The sequence below is a fragment of the Glycine max genome, chromosome 2, assembly GCF_000004515.6.
Source record: "Glycine max cultivar Williams 82 chromosome 2, Glycine_max_v4.0, whole genome shotgun sequence".
Taxonomy (NCBI): domain Eukaryota; kingdom Viridiplantae; phylum Streptophyta; class Magnoliopsida; order Fabales; family Fabaceae; genus Glycine; species Glycine max.
In genome coordinates this window covers 41,706,646-41,733,920 of record NC_016089.4, presented here as the reverse complement: position 1 = coordinate 41,733,920, position 27,275 = coordinate 41,706,646, and the positions used below count along the sequence as shown (strand labels likewise).

General features: G+C 33.8%; 2 protein-coding genes, 1 long non-coding RNA gene and 1 other non-coding gene across 7 annotated transcripts; 1 reads left to right on the top strand and 3 right to left on the bottom strand.

The window, feature by feature from the left end:
• Positions 1-206: 206 nt before the first annotated feature.
• On the top strand, positions 207-3,509 carry LOC102670398 (uncharacterized). Its single transcript, XR_413274.3, has 4 exons — positions 207-780; positions 875-1,143; positions 1,367-1,636; positions 3,032-3,509. It is a non-coding gene; the product is annotated as an uncharacterized lncRNA (long non-coding RNA).
• Positions 3,510-4,102: 593 nt separating this feature from the next.
• On the bottom strand, positions 4,103-14,234 carry LOC100813198 (uncharacterized). 4 transcript variants are annotated; one of them, XM_006575286.4, is made up of 23 exons: positions 14,096-14,234; positions 13,735-13,855; positions 12,804-13,406; positions 12,204-12,415; positions 12,029-12,100; positions 11,821-11,955; positions 10,671-10,789; positions 10,283-10,591; positions 9,582-9,669; positions 9,394-9,499; positions 9,188-9,301; positions 8,187-8,350; positions 7,956-8,076; positions 7,563-7,787; positions 7,255-7,445; positions 6,674-6,841; positions 6,449-6,554; positions 6,105-6,242; positions 5,649-5,813; positions 5,362-5,562; positions 4,910-5,104; positions 4,736-4,807; positions 4,103-4,470 (listed from the first exon to the last, which is right to left on the bottom strand). In XM_006575286.4, the coding sequence occupies exons 2-23, from the start codon at positions 13,780-13,782 to the stop codon at positions 4,318-4,320; spliced, it is 3,705 nt and encodes a 1,234-aa protein (XP_006575349.1). In that variant the 5' UTR covers positions 13,783-13,855; positions 14,096-14,234; the 3' UTR covers positions 4,103-4,317. The 4 variants fall into 4 exon arrangements, with proteins under 4 accessions (XP_006575349.1, XP_006575348.1, XP_006575347.1 ...); XM_006575285.4 differs by having other exon boundaries at positions 13,951-14,202; XM_006575284.4 differs by having other exon boundaries at positions 13,982-14,202.
• Positions 14,235-17,048: 2,814 nt separating this feature from the next.
• LOC100809452 (glucose-6-phosphate isomerase 1, chloroplastic) lies at positions 17,049-24,019 on the bottom strand. Its single transcript, XM_003519148.5, has 14 exons — positions 23,358-24,019; positions 22,979-23,101; positions 22,298-22,396; positions 22,120-22,203; positions 21,445-21,588; positions 21,302-21,367; positions 19,393-19,461; positions 19,180-19,287; positions 18,717-18,769; positions 18,498-18,636; positions 18,229-18,385; positions 17,955-18,033; positions 17,396-17,462; positions 17,049-17,286 (listed from the first exon to the last, which is right to left on the bottom strand). Exons 1-14 carry the CDS (start codon positions 23,874-23,876, stop codon positions 17,152-17,154), a joined length of 1,842 nt encoding a protein of 613 aa, XP_003519196.1. The 5' UTR covers positions 23,877-24,019; the 3' UTR covers positions 17,049-17,151.
• A 2,499-nt stretch (positions 24,020-26,518) lies between these two features.
• Positions 26,519-26,663, bottom strand: MIR4368B (microRNA MIR4368b). The gene has a single exon (NR_048691.1). It is a non-coding gene; the product is annotated as a microRNA MIR4368b (primary transcript).
• Between the last annotated feature and the right edge of the window lie 612 nt (positions 26,664-27,275).

Sequence of the window (27,275 nt, the reverse complement as noted above, 5' to 3'; positions counted from 1 at the left end):
ATTTTTGTTAATTTATTAACTTATCTAATGTTTAATGTAATGTTACCTTGCCACTATTGTCACATCAATATTTTTAATAAATGTTATGTTATACGAAGTCAAATATTATTTGGGTGAATGTCAAACTAAATAATTATAACTACCAGGTTACCTGAAGCAAATTTGCATGGGGTCTTGACTGGTCAGGATTGGAGTTTGGAGTTTGACCAATCATGTGGTCTTTGATTACCTCTTTGGAGCTGGATTCCGCCTGCATTTCCAGCTGGATCAGCTCCTTGGGCTCTGCCGACAAGGCTGGCATTGGAGTTTGGTAGGTGATTTGGTTACCTCTTAGGAGTCAAATTTCACATGCATTTCCTGCTTTATGGCCAAGGCTAGGCTGGAGTTTGGCAGGCTATGCTGGGTCTCCAGTTTATCTTTGGAGCCAGACTTCTTTCCTCATCCTTAATATCCTCGTTCTTGTCATAGTTTTCATTGTGATTGGCAGTGGGTGCATGAGTCCATGACAGCGGAGATGTGGTCAGAGGAGGAGATGGAGTGTCGGTTGAGTGCTCCGACAGGTTGTGGTGGTCTGTCTATGAAGAAAGTTGTCATGTGTTATATGAGGCTAAGGTCTTATTGCCATGAATGAAAACATATTAATTAAATGTTAATATGGATTGATGTTTAAAGTTGTGAGTCATTCACATTGCAAGGAATGTAACTTGCATTGCAGGATCCTTAACATTCATATTCGTGAAAACCTTAATGCAGTGGGCGATCACAATTAGTAATCCACATGTACACGCCTTTGCACCCTATTATGATTCCTGCATGCTGTAAAATTTTGTTCTTTATAAGAATATCGCTTATTTGTTTCATTCCTTTGGTGCAGTTGTGGTGTATTCTTTTCTTCAACCCAGCTCTTATCATATATCAATTATCCAAAGGCATGTTATAGATTAAATTCAGTCTGTTTGCAGTTTCATATTTTAGATTTTGTGACCTAGTTTTTGGAGTTACTTTTGTTTTTGCTTTTGTATTTTGCAGCCTAGAAGACTTCATTCAAATGTCCAGGATTGGGGAATTCAGGAAACGTCTTCAGTTTCTCTTTGCTTTCCTTGGTAAAAATCATATCAGTGCATGCTTGAAAATTAATTGCAGGTATAATTATTTTCTCTTACAGTTTAGTTTTCTTCAAAACAAAAAAAGAAAATTCAGGATATTTTATGTTCTTTGACACATCATATTTTGATGTGAATATTTGTGAAGTTAGCCTCCTTGTAAAATTTAAATCTGAAGGACTTCCCTTATTTTTAAACAATGCAGTTCTTGTCAGTTGGTACAGCCAACATTCTTATACAACATCTTTGGATTTTATGTGCAGTTCTTACCAATGCAAGTAACTTTCACTTATTGGAGAGAGATCGTAGTAGTTAGTTCAAATCTTCTACTAACAAAAACACTAATAACTAACGACAACATGGACAAGGAGGAGGAGGACATTGCCCACAAAACACTAACGTCAGCCATGGTGGCGGATTCCAGCGAGCTGACGCAGCGGAAGTTGCCAGAGGAGGAGGAAGGTGGGAACACAGAAATTAGTCAAACTCCAATGCCTGTCATGCAAGTTCAACCACCTGCTTCAAATAAACTGGTAGTTATAATTATTTAGTTAAACATTTACACATAAATGATATTTGGCTTCATAGAGCATAACAAACTCATTAAACATTCAACAACTAAGAAATACTGTACTGTATAGTAAGTTCATTAAATTTGAAAAACCAATTGTAGCTTCTAGCTACTTGGCTCTTGGACTTAACTAGAGGACCACACTCTGTACACAGGTAACTAGGAAATAATTATTAGATAGTACCCACTGTATATTACTATAATTCCTGAATATATATATATATATATATATATATATAAAATAAGTCGAACATTAATAAATATTACAGACATGTAATAATCTTGCAGTACATAATTTCTGACTAACTATTACAGCAGAAAATGAAAGGCTTCAAGAGAAAGTAATTGAAAAGCTTCAACAGGAAATAACTTTGGCTAGAGGAGTTATTAAAGAATGCTGGAAAAAAAATGAGCATCATTTTTTATCACATTGTTTAATAGATTAAATATTATAAGTTAAAATATATTTTTTGTCATCGTAAATATAAAAATATTCAGAATTTATTTCTAAAAAAATTATTTTTTATTTTCACAAAATTAAAATGTATAAAAATTTATTTTAAAATTAAGTTCAAATATATCCACATCTACATATCTAATGATTATGCACATAAGCGGCCCAGTAACCAATTGGACACCGCCATGTGTTAAATCACTAATCCTCTCTGTCTTGAATGATCATTAACACCAAATCCCTCTCCTCACTCCCTATGATCCCCTCCCTCTGGCGGCAGAGATCTGGTTGAAGGACCCTCGGCGGAGCTTGAACAAAAAATTTGAGGAGCCTATATAAAATTTTATTGTGTAAATTAAACATGTAATGTCATATTATATATCTAGATTTTAAGTTGCAATATAAACACAAATGATAAACAAATAACATTGAGGTAAACAATTATAAATTACCTTATGTAGTGTTTGGACAAAGGATTTTAAAATGTATGTGAATTAATTATTTTAACCCTTTCATTTTTAAAATATTATTTTGATAAAAAAAACAATTTAATTTCTTAATTAATAATATTTAAATAAAATATAAAAAAGAATATATGTGTGATTGTATAAGAAGCTTTTCTATTGCTCTTTTTATTAATAAAATTACCTTATATACATATCCGAGCAACCAAAAACATGCAGTGACCAAAACTAACCGAAAAGCATACATACATTGCAACTGTACCGTGTGTTATATTATGTAGAGTACAAATTATATAATTAATTTTTTTTATCACTTTAAATATGTTATAATTTTGCAAGAATGGAAACATACCTAAAATTTCAAACATTTTCATATTTATAAAGATGAAAAATATTTTAGCCAATATCATATTATTTACTAATGATTTTTAATTTGTAGAATGAAAAGGATGAAAAAAGGGAGTTGCTCCTCGAGTCAATTAGGAAAGCCATGGAAGGGTTGACAATAGTTGGAACTGCAATGATGGTGTTTCTATAGAGATGAATAGAGATGGCCAAGACTATGTTTCTATAGTCACTGAGAATGACATAGAGATGGCCAAGACTGAAGAAGCACGGAGAAAAAAAAAATGAAAAAACCATGAAAGACTCATATGCTATGAAACATCGACACCGATACGGACACCGGACACGACACAGACACGTGGACACCTGTAATGTCCAAAATATAGAACATAGTACAGGTGTCGTGTCGGTGTCGGATACTGACACGGACGCGTGTCGAACACTGAACATGACAAAGGACTGGAGTGTCCGTGTTTCATAGTCTTACGTTTACAACCCTAGCAATTTTTTTAGGTGGCTTAGCATCATTTATAGCTGTTAATTTCATTTTTTAGTATAAGATTAGGATGTTTGTTAGGGTGCTCTTTTTAGGCTGTGTACTCGTGTTGTATTTTCATTTGTCTTTCTATGAAGAAACTGTGATCATGTGACTGACTTGAATTTGTGCACTTCAAATTGAGCTGTGATTTTTCCTGATTCATTGCGTATAGTATTATGCCTTTTTGAGTTTGGCTATTCCAGACTTGAGGAGAAACCAATGAATTCATTAGTTTTCTTTGCTATTAAAATTGACTTCTCTTGCATCATTATTAATCTTCACATAAAATTGGTATGTAACGTATTTCGACAATCCACCAAAAGAATAATGTCATTTTTTTGAACTCCGCCAAAACAATGATTTAGTTAGTGATTAATAGACATATACTTTACACTATAAATCAAATAGAAATTACCCGTAGTATAACCTTTAAGAGTTAATTATAAATTATAAAAATCAACATTTATTTATAGCATACATATAAAATTATAATTAAATGACAATGTAAGAAACCTTTATACCGTTAGTGCATATATTATTTAATTAATATATTAGTTATAAACAAAATATTAGTGCCGTTAGACACTGCACTAGTTAATCAAAAAGGCCAAGGTTTGATTAATAGAATGCAAAAAACTAACATTTATATATTACTACTACCAAGTATTACAATGAGTAATTTTACTGTGTATATATCGTGTATTAAAAAATCACTATTCCCATTGAAAAGCACATCAATCATTCAGGGAGCAGTTGAGTTGCTTGCTCCTACAACAAAATTGGTGATCCATTCTCTTTTTACCCCGTGCATTCCTCTCTTCATATTTACATGTAGAATTAGCCTAATAGTAAAATGTGTTGTCTTTGTGATTGGGAGCATCCTTGCATAGCATGGAACGAACTTCCATGATGGATCTAGGTGGCTCCAGGTCTTTCTCATGCAATGCATTTCCTAGAAGCTGTTGCATGTGTGAAGCAAATGTATCATCCAGAATCTGCACACATTTTACTTGGGGTCAGAAATCACAACCCAGGCAATGTTCTTTGGGACCTTAGAATCTCAATTGAAAGAAACATGCATTTTTGTTTTCATAACTAACCATGCAAATACACTGTTATCAAATCAAAGATGTACTGGTTTAGTTTAGAGGTTAAGTAATGTGAAAAAAAAATTATTTACATTGGTATGCATGCTTTTCATTGGAAAGTGTGAAAATTAATTTCATAACTTCAAAACTATAAAGGTAGCTAGCTACTCACAGAAACAGCAACCCTTGAACCTTTGTACCACGATCTATTCTCTTTTCTGTTCTCCAAGAAACTTAAAATTTCCTGTTAAATAAGAAATACAACAAATATGATGCAATTAATATCTCAAGACTCTGAAATCTAAAGATGCTCAAGGCAACGAAATCCAGATGAAAGTGAACTGACCTGTCCCATACGATCCCAATAACCTCGGCATATGGCAATGAAAACATGAGTCTCAAAGACACTGTAAAGGTGGCTTATGGTATTAGCCAACTGATCTTTCAGTGGCTGCATTCTATTTCTTAAATCAGACTCCACAACAGTTTCCTTCGAATCTTGAAGAATCTTTTTTAATTTTGTGGTATTCTGTAACTTTGCCTGGAACAACATAGATGATGATATTAGGATACGTGAATACTTTATTAACATTATTCTGAAATGGGAACAAAAATTTGAGATATCTTGCACTGCATAAATATGAAGAAAACAGTAACTTCACATTTTCAATTTAATGGTAATATTCTGGTCAGTCATTGGTATATGCATAAATATCCTGACTGCAGTACTGCTCTACCTACTTAAGTTAAATATTATGCTATTAAGAACAGTAAATTTGCTTTCAAAAGGCTACTGACATTCTCCGCAAGTTTCTCCACAATAGCTTGCACGTAGTTCCTGAACTTTGCTCTCAGCATCACTGTCACCTCACTAAGTCGCTCACCAGGTGTTGTGTTTCCAACATGTGGCAAGCAAGAACCCCATGTCTTGAACTGGGATTCGACCCTGGGGCGCAAGCTGTCGAGCATTCTCTTCAAGGAATTCAAAAGAACTCCAAGCTGAAAAAAGTGACAAGTTCAAACAAAGTATAAAATATTTGCTTATAAAAAAAAAGTATCTCAAGTTTTTCAGAAATTCAACTCACCTCATCAGGAACCACATAGGCACATGTAGAGCGTTTGGCAAGTTTTTGGACATATTTATTAAGGCCGAATTTCTTAGGACCCATGCTTTCTTTGAGAGGAGATATTACATCCGCATATTGTTTGTCTAAAGCTTCCACAATGGCCTTTTCAATATCAGCAACGGCCTGTTGCCATTTTTTTCAAAAAAAAAAAAATCAAACTCCTTCATCAATCTTTTGTCCATCTCATTCAATAGCACGTTGAGAATCAAGGAATAAAAACTCCAGTGCTAAATTATGCCTTTTCAATATGAGCAATAATATTTTTTACAAAAAAAAAAAAAACCTAAGGATAGGTATTTGCTTATAAGAGAGATCAAAAGATGAAAATGGAAATGGATAGCATCTGAAATTCACCGGGAAAAGGGGGGAAAGAAATATGCAGGACAAGGAAATAAATAATAGGAACTGGCATACATTCTCTAAGACCAAGGTATATTCTGGCCAGCGGCAAATGATGACCTCGTAGTCTGTCAACGTCTCCTTCAGCCGCTCATACATATCATCAACAAAGGGAGTAGTAGAATGTTGTGTTCTAACTCCTGACCATTTCACCTGCAACAGCAAAGCATTTAGATTTTAGACAACCCGTTGTCACAAAACAATTTACTACTGAAGAGATGCAGCAGTTAACATGACCAGTTTTGAAGTATCCTTCAAAATCAAAAGGTTCATTCAAGCCTAGATCACCTAAAGGGACTATGATGAAGTCCTGAAGACACAAAATGGAATATGACAATACCATTGCGATAAATAAGTACCTTATCTAATTTGCATGACTCCAGCAAAGATAGACGTTTATCTTGGATCCAAACAAGAATATACAAATGGAACAACTCTTTTGCGTCCACTCCACCTTTGATAGGACTGAGAAGGAAATAAAACAAGTTAGACTTGTGTAGTAGTAGGGATTCGTTCTTGAACTTGAAAAACAGGGCTATACTCCTAGACCCTAGTCTCTCCAACTAAAGCATAGTGGCACTTACCCAATACCCCAGCTTACAAGATCTCTCTGAAAATCTGATGTTGCAATAACAAGTTCTGCCACTGGTGATGATGGGCCCGTCGGTGGACAAGATATGAGGAAGGCTCGTAATCTATTGCAAAGCTCTGTGCTGTATATGGAAGCAGAAATATTTGGCAGGTCCACAAAGCTGTGAAAATATTAAACCAGCTACATTAGAACCTTTAGCCTACAATAGTAGTTTGACAAACTAACATAACATGCAAGAATACTTAAAACTAAAGAAGTTGAAGTTTGAAATGCATCTAATCAAGCAATTAAAATGATGATTCTATGTCTGAGCCAAGCTTAAAACAAAAGTAATCAAGAAAGATATGCTGTCACATGTGAATACAGATTCATGATAACAACAGTTGGGGTTAAAGAGACCAAAATAAACAGTTAAACATAAAATACAAAATGCAATAAACAAGAACAAAGACCAAAATAAAAAAAGTTAAGTTCTTTAAGTGTGAACATAAAGATGAGAAACAATACACATAACCTGCATCAAAATTCTAGCAAACTAAATACATACAAGATGCTTTGAGAAACAAATAATACCTAGGTAGTATATTTTGATTATGAATCTGGATATCAGTATGGATCTCATTTCTAAGATTTACACATAGGGTTTTCATCTTCTGGTAAGCAGTAGACATAGCCATGCCATCCATCAAACTGTTTTCATTATTTTGTGTAATATATTCATCTGTTTCACTCAGGTGCCTCTTGGACCTCTTTTTTGCAGCAACCTGGGAAGATACCAGTTGTCAAATAAATTATTTTTTTTTATCAGCAAGTTGTCAAATAAATTGATATGTGAATATAATTAGCAATTGATATCATTAAAAAACTCAAGTTTCTCTAACCTGGAAATAATGACAAAATGCAGTTTGAGCCTCAGGAGATAAGATATCATGAAGAAGCTTGTAGAGTTTAACAGCAGGTTCCAAGGCTGGTGCTGCTTGACCCGTTGCTGGTCTGAAAACCTCTATGATGCCCGAGAAAGAAGACTCATCAAGTGATTTATAATTCTCAAAAACAAGTGTAAGTATCTGTTCAATTTGATCCTTGGTCTCTCCTAGTATTCGGTTCTGGAGATGAACAAAAATCATACCATGTTAGACAAGACAAAAAAATCAATGAATTTAATAGTAAGCAAATGAGATCAGTTCAAGTATATTGACAGCATCTAAAATACAGTACATTGCAGTGAGCAGTTGAAGTTATATCACTTGTGAATTAAAAGATGACAATGATACCTCCTGGTGGCTCAAAGAAGTCTTGCTATTGCCCTTCATGATAACAGGTGCTAGCAGGTTATACACCAAGTTGAGGCAGTCTGCTGTAGGTGTAGCCACATCCATGACATAAGATAGATATCTATTTAAACAGAATGTTATGAACACCATTAGTATCATTAGAAAAGCGTCAAACTAGACATATAAGAAATCAAATATTCAGGGGAAAAGTGCAAATCTATTTCACATTACCGCAGCTTGGTATATATCTCAGATACCCCATAATAAGATGCAAACTGTGTCAACAGCCATTTCCATGGACCGTGCAACAATAAATTCCTTTGCTGAAATCCCTGGATTTTCATTGCAACTTCCAAAACTAAGTCATATGCAACTGTCTCTGCTACAGAACCATACTGGGATTGCAAGAAAAGAGAATAAAATGTGAATACGTGATGCACAAATTATTAGAAAACTCAAGAATTTAAAATAGCACATCATTGAGCAAATGAAGACTCCAACATAAAGCACATGAAACATTTTTATTTTCCTATTTCTGATATGTTGTCAAAGAATAATGATATCTTTGTTTCTTTTTGCGTTTTCTGTTGAGGATACATACAAGAAAGGAAAGGGGGTGACAGAGAGTGACACCTGCCTATGAATTGAAAAAATTTGGGCCAATATTATTTGAGAAATGTTTCCTGTTTTCAGGACCACTATTCCTATACAAATCACTGAAAACAAGAAACAAAGTATGTCTGATGGCAACTACCATGGCTGACAAACAATGTGGCAGTTTTGTAATTGTTTTTGAAACTAAACAGATCCTTACATTGCATCTAAACTAAAATGTAAAATCACACAATTTATAGGTCTGATGAATGAATGCAAATAAAGTTTAACATTAAAATCAAAATACTTAATCAAATAGTATTGTATTTTTGGCAGCCCAAAAACACAATGGCTTGTAATGATATCATGTAAAGTCAGTTCTAGATATCATAAAATGGATTCTAAAAAATAAAAATAACTTCAATTATCTTATATATAAGAAGCCCCGGGAATTTACCAGGAGATATAATTATCTTTTCTACTTTAAATAATTTATCAGTTAGAAGAATCCCTAGTTTTTTTAAGTTGTCATGATAGTTTGATGGTGATTTAAGAAAGAACAGCTCATGAGATCTGAGGCTCTCACTGCTACAGCTTACATGTCCACAAAAATCAAGTCATTGTTCACATTAACTAACCTTGAGGTGACTATTGTCATCTGCACTTGTTGAATAATTTACATACAGCTGTAACTTGCCCACAAGCTCATGGTCTGGTTCACGATAAATAGGCCACCAGCGTAATTTGTCAGCCTGTTTCAGTTGAACATGAATTCTATCATGATGATCATCACTCATGACAGGCACCAATAACGTCCAGAAAAATAAGGAGCATATAGTATTACCGGATCATCAGCTATAGTAGCCACTTGGACAAGAACACGGCCAAAATGCTTTCCATTGGATTCTTGAACTTCAACAATCAAATCATCTCCGAGGCTATCTGGAAAACTGTACAAGTATTCAGAAATTTTTTCAAGAGGTACAATCATAAAAGATTAAAAACACAAAAAAACAAACAAGTAAAACTTACAACATATGGACTTCACTAGATCCAGGCTGCAACCTTATTGCATCTTCTTCAACTGTGCTTTTCAACCTTAAGGAACATGAGTATGTCTCTGATCACATGCATAGATAGAAAAATAAATAAAATGGAACAAATCCAAGCAAAAACCAAACTAGTGAAATGAGAATCAAATAGGTGCATTTAGAACAGCAACATCATGAATCACTGACCCAAGTAATAAAACATGAAAGGAAGTATAAAAGTCAACCAAGATCCACAAATTCAGCAATAACTCATTATAATAAAATGAAATGGAATAATTTTTTTTAACTCAAGCTGTAACAGAAATAACATCCAAAGGAATCTCTCATAACTATTGTTAAGGTTAGTTCCAGCCCAGGAGTATACCTTATAGCTAGAGCACAATTCTTTTTTCTTAGTAATAAAAAGTTGAGAGAGAGAAAGGCTCCCAATTATAAGGTCAGGGAAAGACACGTGTCAATGAGACCTTACAGATTACAGTAGGAATTGGAGAACTTTTATGTTGACTCTATTCAATCTTATTCCTATCTTTATGTCAACCTCTATAGCTACAGTGCAATTTTAATTTTAATTGTGATAAGAATGTTATTATTACACAATCCTTAGTAAGGACTAAGGAGTACTACAACCAACAATGCATAGTAATAATGAATAATTATAATGCATGTTGCATTCTTACATACCTTGCCCAACTTCATAGGATGATGAATTATTCCTTAGAGTTGTTACAACACCAACTTTCAGGAGTCCAGACACCTGCTGTATATAGCGGGTGCTAGCATGCACATATGCCAAGCTCTGTCGAGCCAAGGAACCATTTGCAGGCAAACGTGGTATAAATCGAATTCTTCTGAGAGCTTGCCATCCAGCAGACAGTGATGATTGCAAATTGGAGAAATGGTGTCGCACAGATTCCATTTTAATTTTGTGCGTCATGATCGATGACATGCTACAGCCAGTAGGAGGGTCCAAGCCCATTTTGACTTTACGAACTGCAAAGTGAATAAAGTTTCAACAAAGACTCGCTTGGGAGAAGTTAAATAATTAGTAAAAGATAACATGAGAATGTACCTTGCACCTTCATCTTGCCAATAAGTTTTTTGGGTTTTGGAGCAACACCCTCACTGGAAGGCTCCGCATTGCACTTCACCATTAGTTCATCTTCTGATTGCAATAGAATTTGTCGCAATCTACATATTCAAAAACAAAAATCCAATAAGAACCAAAGTAGTTGTCAAGGACCAACTATTAAAACTTTAGTTAATCTGAATATTCAAAAACAAAAAACCAATAAGAAGCAAAGTAGCTGTCAAGGACCAACTATTAAAAAAACCTTAGTTAAATAGAGGCCTGTGAATTGTTTTATAAATATCACACTCCATTCACACAAGCCATTTAAACTTTGAAGACAATACTACAAACCCACTCCCCTTATGCTGAAGTTCAACTTTTATTTAGAAGAACGAGGTCGACAATGATCAAACTACTGATCACTTGGTCATAGAGTCTATGGTACCATGTTAAGGACCAACATCCTCAAAAGCATAAGATTAGTGAAGGCAGTTTTATATCTAACAATAAAAACAGTTCAGAAAATGAATCATGGACAACATTGTTAGTCAAAATATAAAGGGGATTGAACATAGATTAAGAACAAAGATTGGAATTGCAGAGAATCAATTTGGTTTTATGGCAAGAAGGTCTACAATAGAATTTATTTATCTTCTATAGGAGCTAATGGAAAGGTACAACTACAAAAGCAAAGAAAAAGACTTGCATGTGGTTTTTATTGACTTGGGGAAAGAATAAGATTGAGTGCCAACTGCCAAGAGAAGTTGTGGAAAGCTTTGGAAAAGAAAAGTGAGCATTGGCTCAAATATGGTTTTTATTATCCTAGTTGTTCCTGAACCAGCAATTTTTCTGAATGGAATCATGCAAGCTCAATGTTTACTTGTTTCACGGTTGCAGCAAAATATAGTTTTTTTATAAGGAAAAAATGTTTTGGTCAGACTCAGCATGGCATAGTAAATACCTATTTTTAAATTCTCTACAAGATACTATTTACTCATGGAACCAGACCATGTACAGTTAGCAACACTTGTTTATACTCATGGATTATACACAGCAGCGTAAAGCAATAGCATCTTTACCAGAACCAAATACATAAAGATTCGAGGAAGGATTGGGAAGAAACAGCAGTGGAGGAAGAGCCTTAACTTACCCAAATGCATCCCTAAGTAAAGCACATTCATTTTCCAAAAACATAGGAGCTTCCATGCACTGCATTGCCCAAGCATGAAGGCAAAGACGCACACAAGCATCATATGCAATCACTCCATGCCATGGACCAAGAGCACTGAAATGAATTTGCATATTAGCGCACATTCAAGGAGATAAATATTCAGCACAATAAAGAACACACAAAATACCTTGCATGAAATGTTGGAAGGCGAGGTGGGTGTGAATTTGAAGATGTAGCAGCCTCTGAACCAGTAGCAATTCTGTGAACATAAATCAAGATTAAATAATATTGGATTGCTATACATTCCTATAACTTGTTTGGCTGGGAAGGAATGCTATACAGTTATTATCAAATATACTAACCTAGCAAATTGGTCAGGGCTCCCATTTTCGACATGGTTTTCTATCTTATCCCCAGACATGGATTTCAAAGAACTTGATTCTGCTTTATTTGGAGTAGCATGAACTCTGGAAGCAGCAGTTTCCTCATGTGTTTGTCTGATCTCTTGAGTAGAACCAACAAATGGGGGTGCACTGGGAATGTCATCATCCTCATCATCAGATATTCTTCCATTCTGGGGATTTTCATAACAAAATCAATAAGTTAGACTAATTTCAGCAATACGGTTGAATACTGGTAGGTAAGCAGTGAAGCGACTAATTCAAAGATGAGAAATTTATTAGGAAATAATGAATGTCAAAGAAGAGACACACCGCCCATACAACAATAGCGGGTAACACAGTATCTGTCTTATCAAATATAAATTTTAAATTACTGTGAGCAGTAGTTTTCATGATCAAATTCATATTAATTCGTAAAATAAAAACTGCTATTCTAAAAACAATACTTTTTATCACCATTTTCATAAATAAATAAATAAAAAATCAACATTAACAATTTTTCAGTAATACTGTAGGCACATTACAGCCTCAATAATCTATATCATATCCACCATTCCATACCTTTTCTGCAGTACTTTTCACATTCATCCTTGAAGGCACACTAGAAGCATACCCTTCAGACAAATAAGTTCTACCTCTAGGCAGTGCTCCATTGATACTTCCTCCTACCTGTGTGGTAGAGAATTCGGAGCTGGCTGCAGAATCCGATGAATCATCCTCTGTGAAGCCACTCTGTCTTACATTTGCCGCCCCCCTCATCAATGGATCCCTCACAGTACCAGGTTTGCCAACCAGTGTTTCCCTGGAAGAACTGACCTCGGAATATGTATAATCACTTGCATACCGGGGTCGAGTGAGGTTCCCATATCTCCTAGCAGCACCATTGGGGGGGACTCTTCGGTCTTGCGGTGACGAATCCAATGAATACCTGCCACCATAAACCTCCTCCTCCGATTCGATGCTGTCGTCATTATCAGAATTTGAACCGCTGTCGCCAGTCTCACCCGGCATGACTGTTGACACAGGGATTGCATTAGCAGGAAGATGCCCACTTCTGAATTTTGCTGGGGGTGGCAACCCAAACCCTCTGCCAGCACCACTCTTCATCCCACTGATGGGATCATTGCGAGATCTCAATGCAGTGTTTGAGAATGGGACTTCCTTCTAATCACCAACAAAGACAAAAATAATCAGAATTTTCACAAACACTAATGTGATCTCAAGGTGGACTTGGAGAATGAAACTTCCCTCTAAACACTAACCCAAAAAAGAAAAAGAAAAAAAACATCACAACCTTACAACCTTACAAACATTAACGTGATCTCAATGTAGTGGTAATGTTGGTCCAGAACACCAACACAACAATTAAAAAAAAACAAAACTTTACAAATATTAAGCCGAATCAAGAAAACCCCATTTTGATATACCGTTAAAAAAATCAATCTTTGAGAAAGAAAATCAAAAGGGTGTGGAATTAACGAGTGAAGGTTACCTCTCTGACCCATCGAAGTGCATTTCTGTCAAGGCCTTCGGTGAACATCTTAACCTAACCGTTGAAATCTCAAACAAAGCAAAACCCCTTGATGCAAATGCACTTCTTCAAAATGAAAGGCCTAACACAAAAAAAAAAAAAAAACGAAGCTTTTGGTTAAACAAAGCAAAAGGGTGCTACAAGGAACGAAGGAAACTATCGCATTCTGATTCAGACATGTATAAGAACACCAGTTTTAAGAGGGTACCAAATGGCAACAAAAGACGAAACACTCTTGTGGAGAGAGTGATGGAGTGAATAGAAACTAGAAGAGGATTATGGGGTGCGAGATTTGAGGGGAGAGAAAAAGGGGTTTGCTTACTCAAAAAGCTTCCTTTGGTTAGCACTTAGCACTCACTAACTCTTAGAGACTGAAACAAAAGAAATGACCCACAAAAACTCAAAAAGCGTTGTTCTTCTATGCTCTGCTGCGGCTTGTCTCCTTTCACTTTTGGTGGGTTTGCACTGCAGTGCACTAATTAAATTATCTAATAATACTAAATGATGACCGTTTATATTGTAAAAAATAAAAAATACTGTACGAGGATTTTTTTTATGAAAAAAATATACGAGGATGTTAAGGAAGTAAAGTATTCGGTAAATATATAGCATTCATAACAATATTTTGTTTATTATTATCGTAAAAAATCTTACTTAAATGTTGCCAAATAATCTTGATGATGTTCTTTTATTGATGGAAAAATTATAAAATCTTACACAATAATATAAACACCTAAACTAATATAAAAAAATATACTTTAAATGTTAATTTAATTCACAAAGATTGATTTGATTTTAAGATTATTAAATTAGGATTATTTTTTTATTTATAGAAACTGAACATAAGTAACACAAGATTTACCATCAATTTAAAATTGGAATTTTTTTTATCCATAGAATTTAGTAATCTTAAAATCAAATCAACACTTTTCAGTTTTAGCTTAATTAGCTTGATATCAATTTAATATTAGGAAGATCAAGTTTACAATTTAATATTTTAAACATAATATGTCTACTTTGCAAGATCATTGTGCGAAAAATAGTTTGTTAGACTTCTATTATTGTTACTGTAAAATATTTTTTTCAATTTTCCTTAAATAAAAATTATCAGTTAGATTGCTTTATTACATTTACTTAAATTATTATTATTATAATATTAAAAAAAACAACATGAATTTAATTGAAAACACACTTCACACGTATAACTAGTCAACATTATTCGAAAAAATAACGTGAATTTAACTTGAACCACACTTCATAGTATAATTATAAAAAATATGAATAGGAACGTTTTCCTGTATTATTAAAATATGTGTGATTATAGAAACTAGAAAGTTTTAAACTAAACGACGGCATATCATAAACATGATGGTGCTACGACGCCGTTTTCTCGGCGCGAAAGGACGATCACGTACACTTATTTTACTGATTTATCACCGACTTAAAATGGAAAAAAAATTCGCTGACGGGTCCGAAAATAAAGCGCTCGTAGTTCTATAATAAGATAAGATACTTGCCCAATGAAAATGAATGGGGGTTATTAATTTGCTTTTAATTGAGCTTTTATATATATTTAATTCAAACCAACATCAAAGATTGGGTTAAAACTCGAACGTTGTAGTGGGGACACTTTATGGTCTTTTGTCTTTAACAATAAAATTCATGGTTGGGCATGAGGAAAGAAAAAATGTGCAAAAGAGCACAAGGTGGCCCCCACAAGTGGCACATGCACATGGTGGTGGGTCCCACTTTACGCCTAATCTATGTTTTTGTTATGTTCATATGTTGTGCTACTAACAAAACATGGCACAACAGCATGGTTAGGACGGTGAATGAGTGGATAGTGTCATAGTGATATTGAAGGGAAGAAGGAAAATTGTTGTCACAGCCAACAAGAGGAATATGCTTCACGTTGACGGCTAGAATCGTGAAGAGAGGGGACTTTAATTTGAAATTTTTTGAATGTCAATATAACGATAAACTTTTCATGATATTTGACATTTTCCCATTTCAAATGTTTAATCATGATGGCACTATCATTTTGACGTAGGAGTCGCAATGTTACTTGGTTAGCTGTTACCTTATTATGCATATTAGGCAAGTAAATGAAATAATGAATGATCCACGCGCCCACCAAACTTTTTTAATTTTATTAATTAACACCTCATATAGAAGAAGCCTAGAACCCACATAATAAGAATAAGAATAAGAATAAAATAGTAATAGAATTAAATAAAATATACCCGTTATGGTTTTTTTTGTAATAATAATGGAGGAATGTTGTTGGGGAAGTTATGTTAGAGAAGATGGGTCATATTATAGGCATGGTGCAGTGTGTTATACCTGAGCATCCATTCAGCACAAAAAAAGGTGCAGTAGCAAGAGAGAGTGAGAGACGCTTTACATTAAACTGGATGAATATGAACGCGTTTTAATTTATTTATTTATTTTTAAACTTTAGACAGCCAAGCAAGTAGGCAACAACAGTGTTCAAATTTCAATTGACAGCTGCGTGTGAAAGTTTCATTTGTGAGGTGACAAATAATTGAGAAAAAAAAATCAAGGACCGAACAATGAGACAATTTAGTTGAACAATCTTTGAATCGACCCAATTGTTATGCTTATTGCCTGATAGAAACATATTATGTTCAACTGTCCTCTTCATTGGCTTTATTAGGTACAACATCTAATATTAACCCGTAAACGTATGGCTCATGTTGCATACGTTAGCAAGAATTATCATTACATTATAGTAGATCCTAAAAGAAATGATGTGATCTTACACAATTTTTAGGATAAATTTAGTTGGGCATTTAAAAACTATTTTTGAGCAAGCCCTGGGAAGTGGGAATTCATTTGTCAGGACAAACACTCAGAAGCAAACAGCTGTGACTAAGTCAGCAAACCATGACTGGCTGAGGATGCACACATGTAAAGGAACCGAATTAAGGTAGCATCACACATTACAATGTATTTTATGATCTGAATCACATGGCCCTTTTGCAATGTACTGTTTGTGCCTAATCGGCTAATCTTATTCTATCATCAACAACGTGTATCTAGAAAAGGCCCATCATGATTCTTTTATAGACAAATTATGGTAAAAGTAAAAGGTCGCCAGTTTCATAAAGACCAGCTTGCTTAATTATGTATTACCAACCTGATCCTCCATTTCGTTATATGATAGTGCATTCAAATGTTAAATTAAATATGACTCAAATAGATCACCAAAACTCAACTACCCTTTCAAAAAAGTCCGTCCAAATAAATTTAAATTTAAAGAAGAAAAAAAAATCATCTTCATTGTAGATGGAGAGATCCAACAACCAAAACAACTTATAATACCATTATGGAATGAGGATTTCATTAATCTACTACTCAAGCGTACAATTCATCAAGATTACACTCCCCAAGAAAAACCTTGATGCTCCTCGGAGAACCACAGTTACCTTCAGCAATTAGTGCTCTGTCATTGGCAGCCATATGAGCAATGATCTTGTAAATCATTTCAATCTGCAGAAAAAGTAAAAAAGTTACTAAATTTATAAGGCCCGTGGTTCTTAACGAGGTGATTAATAAACCTAAGTTGAGAAAATTAACAGCGGGATCGGTGAGTATATACATCTTCTGGGGCATGGCAACGGTCAGCTACTTCTTCAAGTGTTAATGGTTCAACAGGCTCCTTGCAGCTGGAGACAAAAACAGATAAATAGTAATCAGTGATGGACTTAACTGGGCAATAATACATTGGTAAATGGTGAAGACTAAGGATCCTGTGTACAAAAGCTTAATATGAATTCCAGATATTGATCCTCTGTCTATTATCTTTAATAGTGAGCATATAACATGCACAACATTAGAATCTGAATCCCGAACCACAAGAAGGGCAATCATCTCAGATTAATAACGAAAATTCCAAAGATAAACCAAGAGATCCAACGGTTCTAAGTTCTTACTATAAGTCAAATCAAATGCATTGTAAGTAGACATAATGATAGGAACCAATACTGTGCCCCAGGATACATCCATGTTCCTTAGCTACACTCTATAAAAATACCCACTCATAGAACTCTTCTAAACTCATGCTTTCAGAAGGATCCTGGCATGCACATGCCGTATATTTTTTAATATTTCTTGCCAAGACAGAGAAGACTGATATATACAAACATACTACATCATACCTTGCTTCATTGAGTACTGCCAATACCCGTTTCTGAAGTGCTAACACTTCTCCTGCTGCTTTCTTACCAGCTTCCACACCTAATTACTCAGATTCAAAAGCAGTTAAATGACAATGATGACACTAATTTAGTCACTGATAAATAAAACAATTTAATTTGCAAACCAACATAGAGCATCGACCACAGTACATGACAAGTAAAGAACAATTTCAATACTTTACTGACATCCATAAATCCTAAAGCAGACTTAAGAGATCAAATGTTTACAGCTTACCAGGTTGGTGATAAGCATTTATGTTAACAAGCGAAGCATATATTCCAACGGCCCGTTCATAAAGGGCTACAAGGGCACCAACTGATCTGGGTGTCACTTCTTGCACTGTGACAGTGATGGATTCACGGTTATTGGCATACAGGGCTGACCTTGTTCCCTGTAGAAACTTAACTTTTTAGCACTATGCAAACATAACAACTAACCACATCCAATCTTAAATAGAATCGCCTTCAAATGCAATGAGAAAATACTTGATTAATAGGTCATACCTGTAGCATACCAAACAGGTAGTCACCACATGTGACACCTGGTTCAAGCTCCCAATCATGACCAGGTGGTCTATCGCGTAGCACCTCAATGAATGTCACAAAAAAATTGTGCACACCTTCCCTCAGTTGTTGAATGTAGCTGTTTCAAGTAAAACTTTTACTAAACAAAAACCGAAAACTATGCCAAACAAACTTTAAATTACTAGAATAATAACTCACGCATGCTGATCTGTGCTTCCTTTATTTCCATAGACACTAATTCCTTGATTAACCTGTGGAATCAAAATCGAAAGACATTTAATTCATGAAGATTTGACATGTTTAAGATTAAACAGTCACAAATTGTGACATAACATGTAGTATGAAAGATCCATCTTCCTAGGATCAGTAGGATGTAAATCCATACTAGGACACCTTATCAACAGCATGTCAATCAAGTTGATAATTGATATATCCCAGGTATGATAAAAGCAGGTGAGCTCCATCTAAAAGTGAAATGTGTACTTCCTACATGAACACAATTTACAAAACTATAGATAATATGAGTCCATTCAGCTTTTTCTAGATACAGGCAGCTGTAAACTTATTAAAGAAAAATATTCTATCATTTTTACCCAAAAATGCAAGACAAAGTATGAAAATAATGATAGTTAGATTTGTTACACATATCACATTTACATACCCGATTACCATTCAAGTCAAACTCCTTGCCTAGAGATTCCATGACCAACTGTTGCAAGTATCTACTAAATAATAACAAGCTGTCCTTATATGGAAGGATAACCATATCCTGAGGAATAAAAAGGAGGAGAAGATCATAATAAGCAATAGTGACAAGAAACAGAAGAGAAGTCAGTTGCTAATCATTCATAAACTATTACTCTATGATCCATACTTTTGATCCTACACCATCTGTAGCCCAATACCAACATAAAGCCAGCAAAGCTGCAGGATTATTCCTTATCTGCATAGAAGTAGAGATTAATAAATAAGAGTTCTTTATGATTGAGGAGAGAATCAAAATTGACCAGACAGAATGGTAAAGTAGAAACAAAGGTAGAAATGGAATTGTACTACAATAAAATATAATTAATGCCACATTAGTAATACAATCAATCACACTATGTTTAAGATGGCAAGGACTTTCTTAAAAAAAATTGTTTTCTGGAGATATAACCAACTTACTACATTCTAATTTTTCACTATAAAGATTTTCCTATTTCCAAATATCAACATTCTTAATTTTGCCTCATTCACATATTATTAAACACTCTACCATCAAGAGGAGAAAACAACAGTTTGCATGGCCACAAAAGCATGATATAGGTTGGAATGAGACATGCTTATTCCAAAACAAGCTCACACCATTGAGTTTTTCACCATGATGATAAAAAGACACATTTCTTAGAGGACAAACATTCACACAACACATCAGCATCAAGTAGTTATATGCTAAACGATCCAAATTCAAATCATCTCAGTATTTTAGCTTTTGCATAGATTTTGACACCGATTGTACCTTAATACATGATTAGTGATTACTGTTTAGGGCAACTAACTTTACCAAGTTGTTATTTTATTTTATTTCTTCTAGTTCTAGAGGTATTTTGGCAATTTTCTAATTCATGGTTGAGTTTTCTCTAGGCTTTTGTTTATCCTCAACTTAATTGTTATTAGATTTTGTTTAAAATCCAATTTCATCTATTTCCTAATTTTTGTACCATAATTGACAGGAGGCATATTTAAACAGCTGTAATGCTTTTTATCAGACCTAACGATCAGATTATATTTACAAGATTTCTGCACAACAGCATGTTGGCTGTAGAATGTGAACAAACCCTAGATTAATACCAGTTCAGATTTGAAGTTGGCCAGATTCAGATGGAAACATGCTGCCAGCTTTGTTTATTTTATGTTAAAGCTTGGGCTACATATATCAAAACAACATGTCATTCATGTAATTACTAATTAGAAACCATAGAGAACTACTAACTTGTAGAGTATAAGAATTTTTTACTTATAGTGTATTCCCAGTTTCTGTTCAAAGTCAGGTGAAAATATCAGTAATAAACTATTTAAAAAAGAAAAAAAATATATATATATATATTAAAGGTACAGAGGCAGCCACTGCAGGCACATAAATTCAGCTTAAAGCAAATTATACTTGCCCTGGAATGAGCCTTTACAACTATCATTATTCTTGTTTCAACAAGGTACTTTCTAAAATCTCAGCCTACCCAAAGCAGCTTATCAATTTATGAATTGCTTGATAACGTATCGGTTTACTGCATCCTAGAAAACACTGGCCTGCTCACTCAATAGGTTTGAGATGCCAAATTCAAAACCAATGAAAGGTGGGCATTAGATCTAATTTAGAAAAGATCTGTATATCCCTAAACACAAACACTCAACTCATTTAGAGGGAGGATGGCCACAAATAATGATAAACCATACATCCATACCAGGAAGATTCTATATGTAGTTATGTACAAAATACAAATGTTTTCCAAGCATCTCACTTGTTGGTAACTAGTTACGGCACATGCTAATTTCCAAATATTTCATACTTGACCACCACCACTCATGTATTTGGCACATGGAGCATCAACAGCACTCAAACATAGACACAGCAAAAGTCATTAAGCAAAAGGTGTTCACTTGTTCCTCTCGGTGGAAAATTTTGTAGATAGGGTCTCATAATCACTTGTTATACAGGAAAAAAACTTCATCTAAATAAGCACATCACTCGAAGTAATCTTCAAATATTAAAACATTGGATAGAATGTCAAGAAAAATATGCATACCACAGTACTCCTATTCGCCTCATCCATTAATGCTGCACCAGCAAGCATTTCTCTTATGTCAATGCTCTGAATCAAGAAACATTACAATTGAATATAAGACATCTAATTAATAGAGCAATGATTTTATGTTTATGCCCAATTACCTGAAGGGCTGCTGGAAGCAGGCCCACTGCAGACATCTCTGATGTTCTACCTCCCACCCAGTCAAACATTGGAAATCTAGCTAACCAACCCTCAATTCTTGCAGTGTTATCCAGCAAAGAATTTTCTTGAGTTATAGCAACGCCCTGCATTACACCATGCATCAGCAAATGAAAATGAGTGTTCACAAACTGACCACATATTTACAAGTGTAGGGCCCACGTCATTGAGAAATTCATAACAGTGCCAACATTAAGCACATAGCTAATAGCTAAAATTGCGATAGATTATAAATAGTCAAAAACAATATCATATTAAGTTATTATAAAGAAATTTTCCATAATTCAAAGACTTAGAGCATGTTTGGAATTACGTTTGCACACACGTAAACATCCGCTTACTTCAATCCACCTAGAGACAAGCTTTTCCATTTGCATTCGTTGGAACATGTGTCTACTGATATCCAAACACACTATTAACCTCGCTGTTTAATTACAGAGTGTAAAAAGACACTTTAAATAACTGAAGAGGCTCAATTATATGTAGACAAGGCAAGAAAATCTATGAAAATAGAAGGCATAGCAGTAATCTAAAATACTATCTTAAGATTTAAACAGATGATAATTCAATAATAGTTAAAAGGAAATCCTTAAGAAAATTAAAACCTGAGATTAAACCTGTTTTGGGAAACTCAATCCAGCTTCACGAAAGGCTTTCTGAACTTCCAATAAGCCATTTCTAGTCTCAGGGGTACCTCCACTCTGAAGATAAATCAAAATTCATAATTCAACAACAGGCAATAATGAATCCCACTAGCACCATATTCAAACAAAAAAGTATAATCTCCATGCAGACCTTCGAAATTACGATCACAAGTGTGGAAGCTAGCTCAGGACCAAGTTGCGCAATCTGGTGATCAATTCCAGCAGGATCCGTGTTGTCAATAAATCTTATCTGCCAAAAGTCAAAAACATATGTTTTACCCCATAACAATGTGTAAGATATTGCCTTATTAGATCTCCTCAAAGAACATAACTAAAGGGGTTGTTTGGTTTGATGAAATATTTTCTATTTTAAGTTTGTACAGGATAAGCGAAAACATGAGTTTAATTTATATGCATTGTCAACCAATCGAAAATCATCATTGCTATGACTTTTAATGTAGTTATTGTAATTGTAAAAGTTAACAAACTTATCATACATGACAATTGGTGATAGATGACATTATAAAAACCCTTTATACTGTAACTGTAACTGCATACACTATTTATTCTTTTACTCTTTCTTATATTCTTATAGGAACAGAGTGAAAATAGGGTGTATTTTTGTAATTAAAAGCGAAAACATAAAACATTCTCTTAAACCAAGCCACATACTGTTATGCAATCAGAATTGCAGTTTCCAATCAGTAGACTTTTAGATGTCAACCTTTACTAAACAAATTACCATGTTAAAACTCCAATTCTAAGAAAAGAATAAGACTCCTAAACTATTGCTACTGAATTTTGTCTAGACCTCTTGCTCGGTTTGGATTACCTTGAGTGGAGGATTATCCGGAGCCAGTGCCTCCGCCACAAACTGCGGTCCAAGCGCGGAACCTCCAATCCCCACGGAAAGTATCTGCGTAAACCTCCCCTCCGGCGACGATGGCGGCTTAATCTGCCAAAAAAACCCAAACCATCACCACAATCACCAACCACACGCAACAAATTCAAAAAATGAGAAATGCTAGTAGCACACTCCCAGACACACTCTTTTGAACACACTATTTATTATTAGTTGAAATTCATTAAAAATCACAAAATTTTACAGGTCTGATATCGCATTCAATGAATCTCTATAGATAGTGTGTCACTAGCACTCCTCTTCGAAACATAACTAACGACGGAGCCGCGAATTTGAAGTTCGAACTAACCTTACCGGTGACGACGTCGTCGGCGAAGGTGCAAATGGCGACGAGCGTGTTATCAATCTGCGATTTAAGGAACGAGGTGGGCGCCCGAGCAGAGTCCCTGAGCCAGTAGTGCCCCACCATTCTCCCTTCGTCGGGGTTGGCGATGGCACCCTTCTCGAGGTCCTCCATGGCGCGGAGCGCGGCGTGGAAGCGGGGCTCCATTTCGCGGACGAAGTCGTCGGAGAACCCGACCCGGCTCACGTCAAGGTAGAGCCCCAGCTCCTTGTGCTGGTAGAGCCACTCCACGTAGCGCCGCCATAGGGCGCGTGGCTCCTTCTCGAGCCCGGCGTGGAGTGGTTTTGTTACTGCGGAGAGTTGTTGTTGTTGTTGTTGCGGCGCGGGGGTCTCACGCGCGAGGGAGCGAGGCGGGGAGGGTTTAGAGGGGAATGAGGAGGAAGGGAGGAGTGGGGTGCGGCGTCGTTTTGGGGTGGAGTGGTTGAGAGTTGGGGAGGATGAGCATATGCCTGAGATTGAAGCCATGAGGGGAATGGGAAATAAGGTTTAGTTGATTTTATTTCTTATTTCTTATTAGAGTTTGTTGTGTCAAGTGATGGGAGTGGCTTTGTGTGATTGTTGGTGACTTGGTGTGCTGACGGGGATAAATTAAAGGGAGTGGTGGGCTTTGATTGGTTTGCTAAAATGGGGTTCAATTCTACATTTCTACTCACTATTACCTCCATGCCCTAGCATGCTCCTCCTCTCTTTTTTTAATTACGCCTTCTGTGATTAGGGAAGACAAAGGCAAGAGAGAGAGAGGGAGAAAATATCACCAAATTAGTACATGTTTAATAAAGTTTCACATCTTACCATCAACTCGATCAATTACTATATGATTGTTATAATTTGAAAGAACAAATTTATTGTTCGATAGTAATTTTGTCCAATTCAAACAATATTAGATATAGAGGAGTTAAATCTTAAGTTATGAGGGAGTTAAACTTAAATTTGTAAATTAAGTTTGTAAACCATCCAAATCTTATTTCTATAAAATTGAATTTCTAAACAAAAGTTTAATGCGGCAGGCAGGTTATTAAACATGTTGTGAAATTGATTTTACTCTTTGAATTGAGTTTGAAACACTTCAAAATGAATAATTAAATATAGTTTTATATTTTTCTTATATAATATTTTATCCATTTATTATTATAATTTTTTTAACTAATCGGTGATTCTTAGGAAATATAATTAATTTAGTTATTCGTGTTAAATTTTTCAATTATTTATATTATCATTAAAAATTTATCATTTTCTTAATTTTTTATTTATTTAATTATTTCTCGTTAATATTCGAAGAAAGAATAATTATATAAGGACATCTAAAAAAATATTTAATACATTTATAAGTTAAAAAATATATCCTATAAAAAAGAACAAATAAAATTCTAAAAAAAATAAATCAGAGACAGGGGAAATATGACTGAAATGAAAATATTAAAAAATAGTGTATTACTCATTAGATTTTTGCTCAAACACATTTATAGAAAAAAAGAAAGAAAAGAGGTGGAGATATCAACATGACTTAAATATATTGATTTCTATATTTCTTTTTTTATTATGGATATTTATATTCTTTATAGTTTATTTATAGTTTATATACCTATGTGTTTAGGTAATCTAGTGTATTAATTGATGTAAGATTATTTTAGTTTAATAAGATATTTTGAGTTTAGTCTAGAAAAAATTCTTTAATTTATAATAATCGTATTCAATTTAAATAAAATTGTCTATAATATATATATTGAAGAATTCATGTAATATATATATATATATATATATATATATATATATATATATATATATATATATATATATATATATTTATAATAATCCTTTCATTTTCTTTTCTTTTACTTATTTTCCTAGATCAAATAAAGCATTAGAAAAATAGTACACCTGGTATGTTCAGTTTATGAGCCGAAAAGCCTATTTAGTTACTCATACCTTAGTAAGAACATCTAGATCCTTTGCTTGTTAGCAATTTTTTATTTTTATCATATTGTTTCATGTATTGACTCTGATATTCTGAATAATTTAATATAATTATATTTCCTTTTAAAAACAAAATAATGTTGCATCGTCTTTTTTTTTTTTTTACTGAAACGATTACAAAAATGATCGTGACAAAGGATATGATTTTAAAAAGTTTGAAAAGATATACAAAGATGATTAAGAAAGAAAAGATAAAGAAAGAGATCATTTATGTTAAAATTAAAAAAGATCAAATTAGTTTTTAAAATTAAGACAAAAATATAAATTGCAAAATCTATGCATATAATAAATCTCCTAACATGTGCATGCATGCAAATGTTAGCTAAATCATTATTAATTGAGAATACTTATTATTCTCTTTTAAAAAAAATTGTAAAGTTTATACATATGGTGTGTGGGAAATTGTCTGGTTACTATTTAATTGAGAATATACATAAAAACATTAAGAAAATAAATCAGTGCAGATGTAAAACGGGATTGGATCATCAACAATTGGACTTTGCTAATCTCCACAACATGTAAGCAACATCTTATAATTATCTCCACAACATGTAACCAACACCTTATAATAATTTGTTTTTTCTATTGCATATACAATGTATAATTACTTGTATAAATTGTTTATCATAATTTTATGGATCTTATAATGTCATATAGATTTAAGTATTTTAAACAAAAAATTCATTCTAATATTAAGATTACTAAAATGAGTACTTAAATAAATTTTATAGATCCTATAATACTTAAAAATATGTTATTTATGTTATAATATTATTAAGTAAAAGTATTTATATAAACAACTCTATCTCATATACTCTTAAGTAAAAAAAAAAAAAAAAACTTAAAGCAACAAATAACTCATGTAAACAATATCATTCAAGATGCTCTTAGATAACAATACCTTATAGTCAAGATCGAGGACATTAAAATGTTTGGAGCTGATTTGTGCTTAGGAGATGAGAAAAGCAATTTTCTCGACGGTTACAACAACCACTACTATAAAAAAATGTTTCTAAGATGGTGGAAAACAAGATACAACAACGGTGGATGATTGTCATTGTATCCAACATCGTGGAAAGTCAAACCTTTCAACGACGGGTCAAAATCCAACGTCAAGGAAAGGGATCCACTTTAAAAGACGGTGCTTACATAAGCAGCGTCTTTGAAAGTTCACAAACAAATACGACGTTGCTTGCACCGTCTTTGTTTGTGGACGTTGCTTGCACCGTCTTTGTTTGTGAACTTTCAAAGACGTTGCTTACGTAAGTACCGTCCTTGAATTAGATATTATTTTTAATTATTTTTATTTTTCCTAAATGATAACTCATCACAAAAAATAAAAATAATTAAAAATAATATATGTTAGCATTGTAATTAATATTAATAGTAAAATTTATTTATAAAATTAATATTTAAATGATAGATTAAATCAAAATAAGAGGTTCACAAATTATTTATATTAATCTATCATACAAATTATTTAATCTATCACAAATTATATATATATATATATACATATTAATTACAAGACTGTAACAAAAAAAATTGTTAAGACAATTTCATACAAAAAAACAAGTTATTATAATTTTAGGATATAAAGTTATTATAATTCGTAAGAGAAAATCCTAAATTAAATAATTATTTTCCAGAAAAATTAAGAGAACGACGTACCTCAACTTTGACAGGATCGATGATTTTATCTATTACAGCATATTGAAAGAAAAACTGAAAAAACAAAAAAATACAACATGAAACAAATATTTAAAAATTCTCAAACTCGTATTTATAGATTTTAAACTGAAATTTAAAATCACAAAAAAATTTGAAACTTATGAGAGAAAATAACAACAATTCATTATTTAATTACTCTATTATAAGCACCAAATTCAT

Bases quoted from the DNA above. Each gene is read 5' to 3' on its own strand.
- LOC100813198 (XM_006575286.4), bottom strand. From the start codon at position 13,782: ATGTTCACCGAAGGCCTTGACAGAAATGCACTTCGATGGGTCAGAGAG. The intron at 10,592-10,670 runs GTACATTCTCAT...TTCACTTTGCAG, and splicing joins TGGCAAGATGAAGGTGCAAG to TTCGTAAAGTCAAAATGGGC. The intron at 5,105-5,361 runs GTCAGTAGCCTT...ATGTTGTTCCAG, and splicing joins TGGAGAAACTTGCGGAGAAT to GCAAAGTTACAGAATACCAC.
- LOC100809452 (XM_003519148.5), bottom strand. From the start codon at position 23,876: ATGGCTTCAATCTCAGGCATATGCTCATCCTCCCCAACTCTCAACCAC. The intron at 21,589-22,119 runs GTTTAATCTCAG...GGTGTAATGCAG, and splicing joins GATTGAGTTTCCCAAAACAG to GGCGTTGCTATAACTCAAGA. The intron at 17,463-17,954 runs GTATGATGTAGT...TTTTGTCTCCAG, and splicing joins GCAGTACTCAATGAAGCAAG to CTGCAAGGAGCCTGTTGAAC.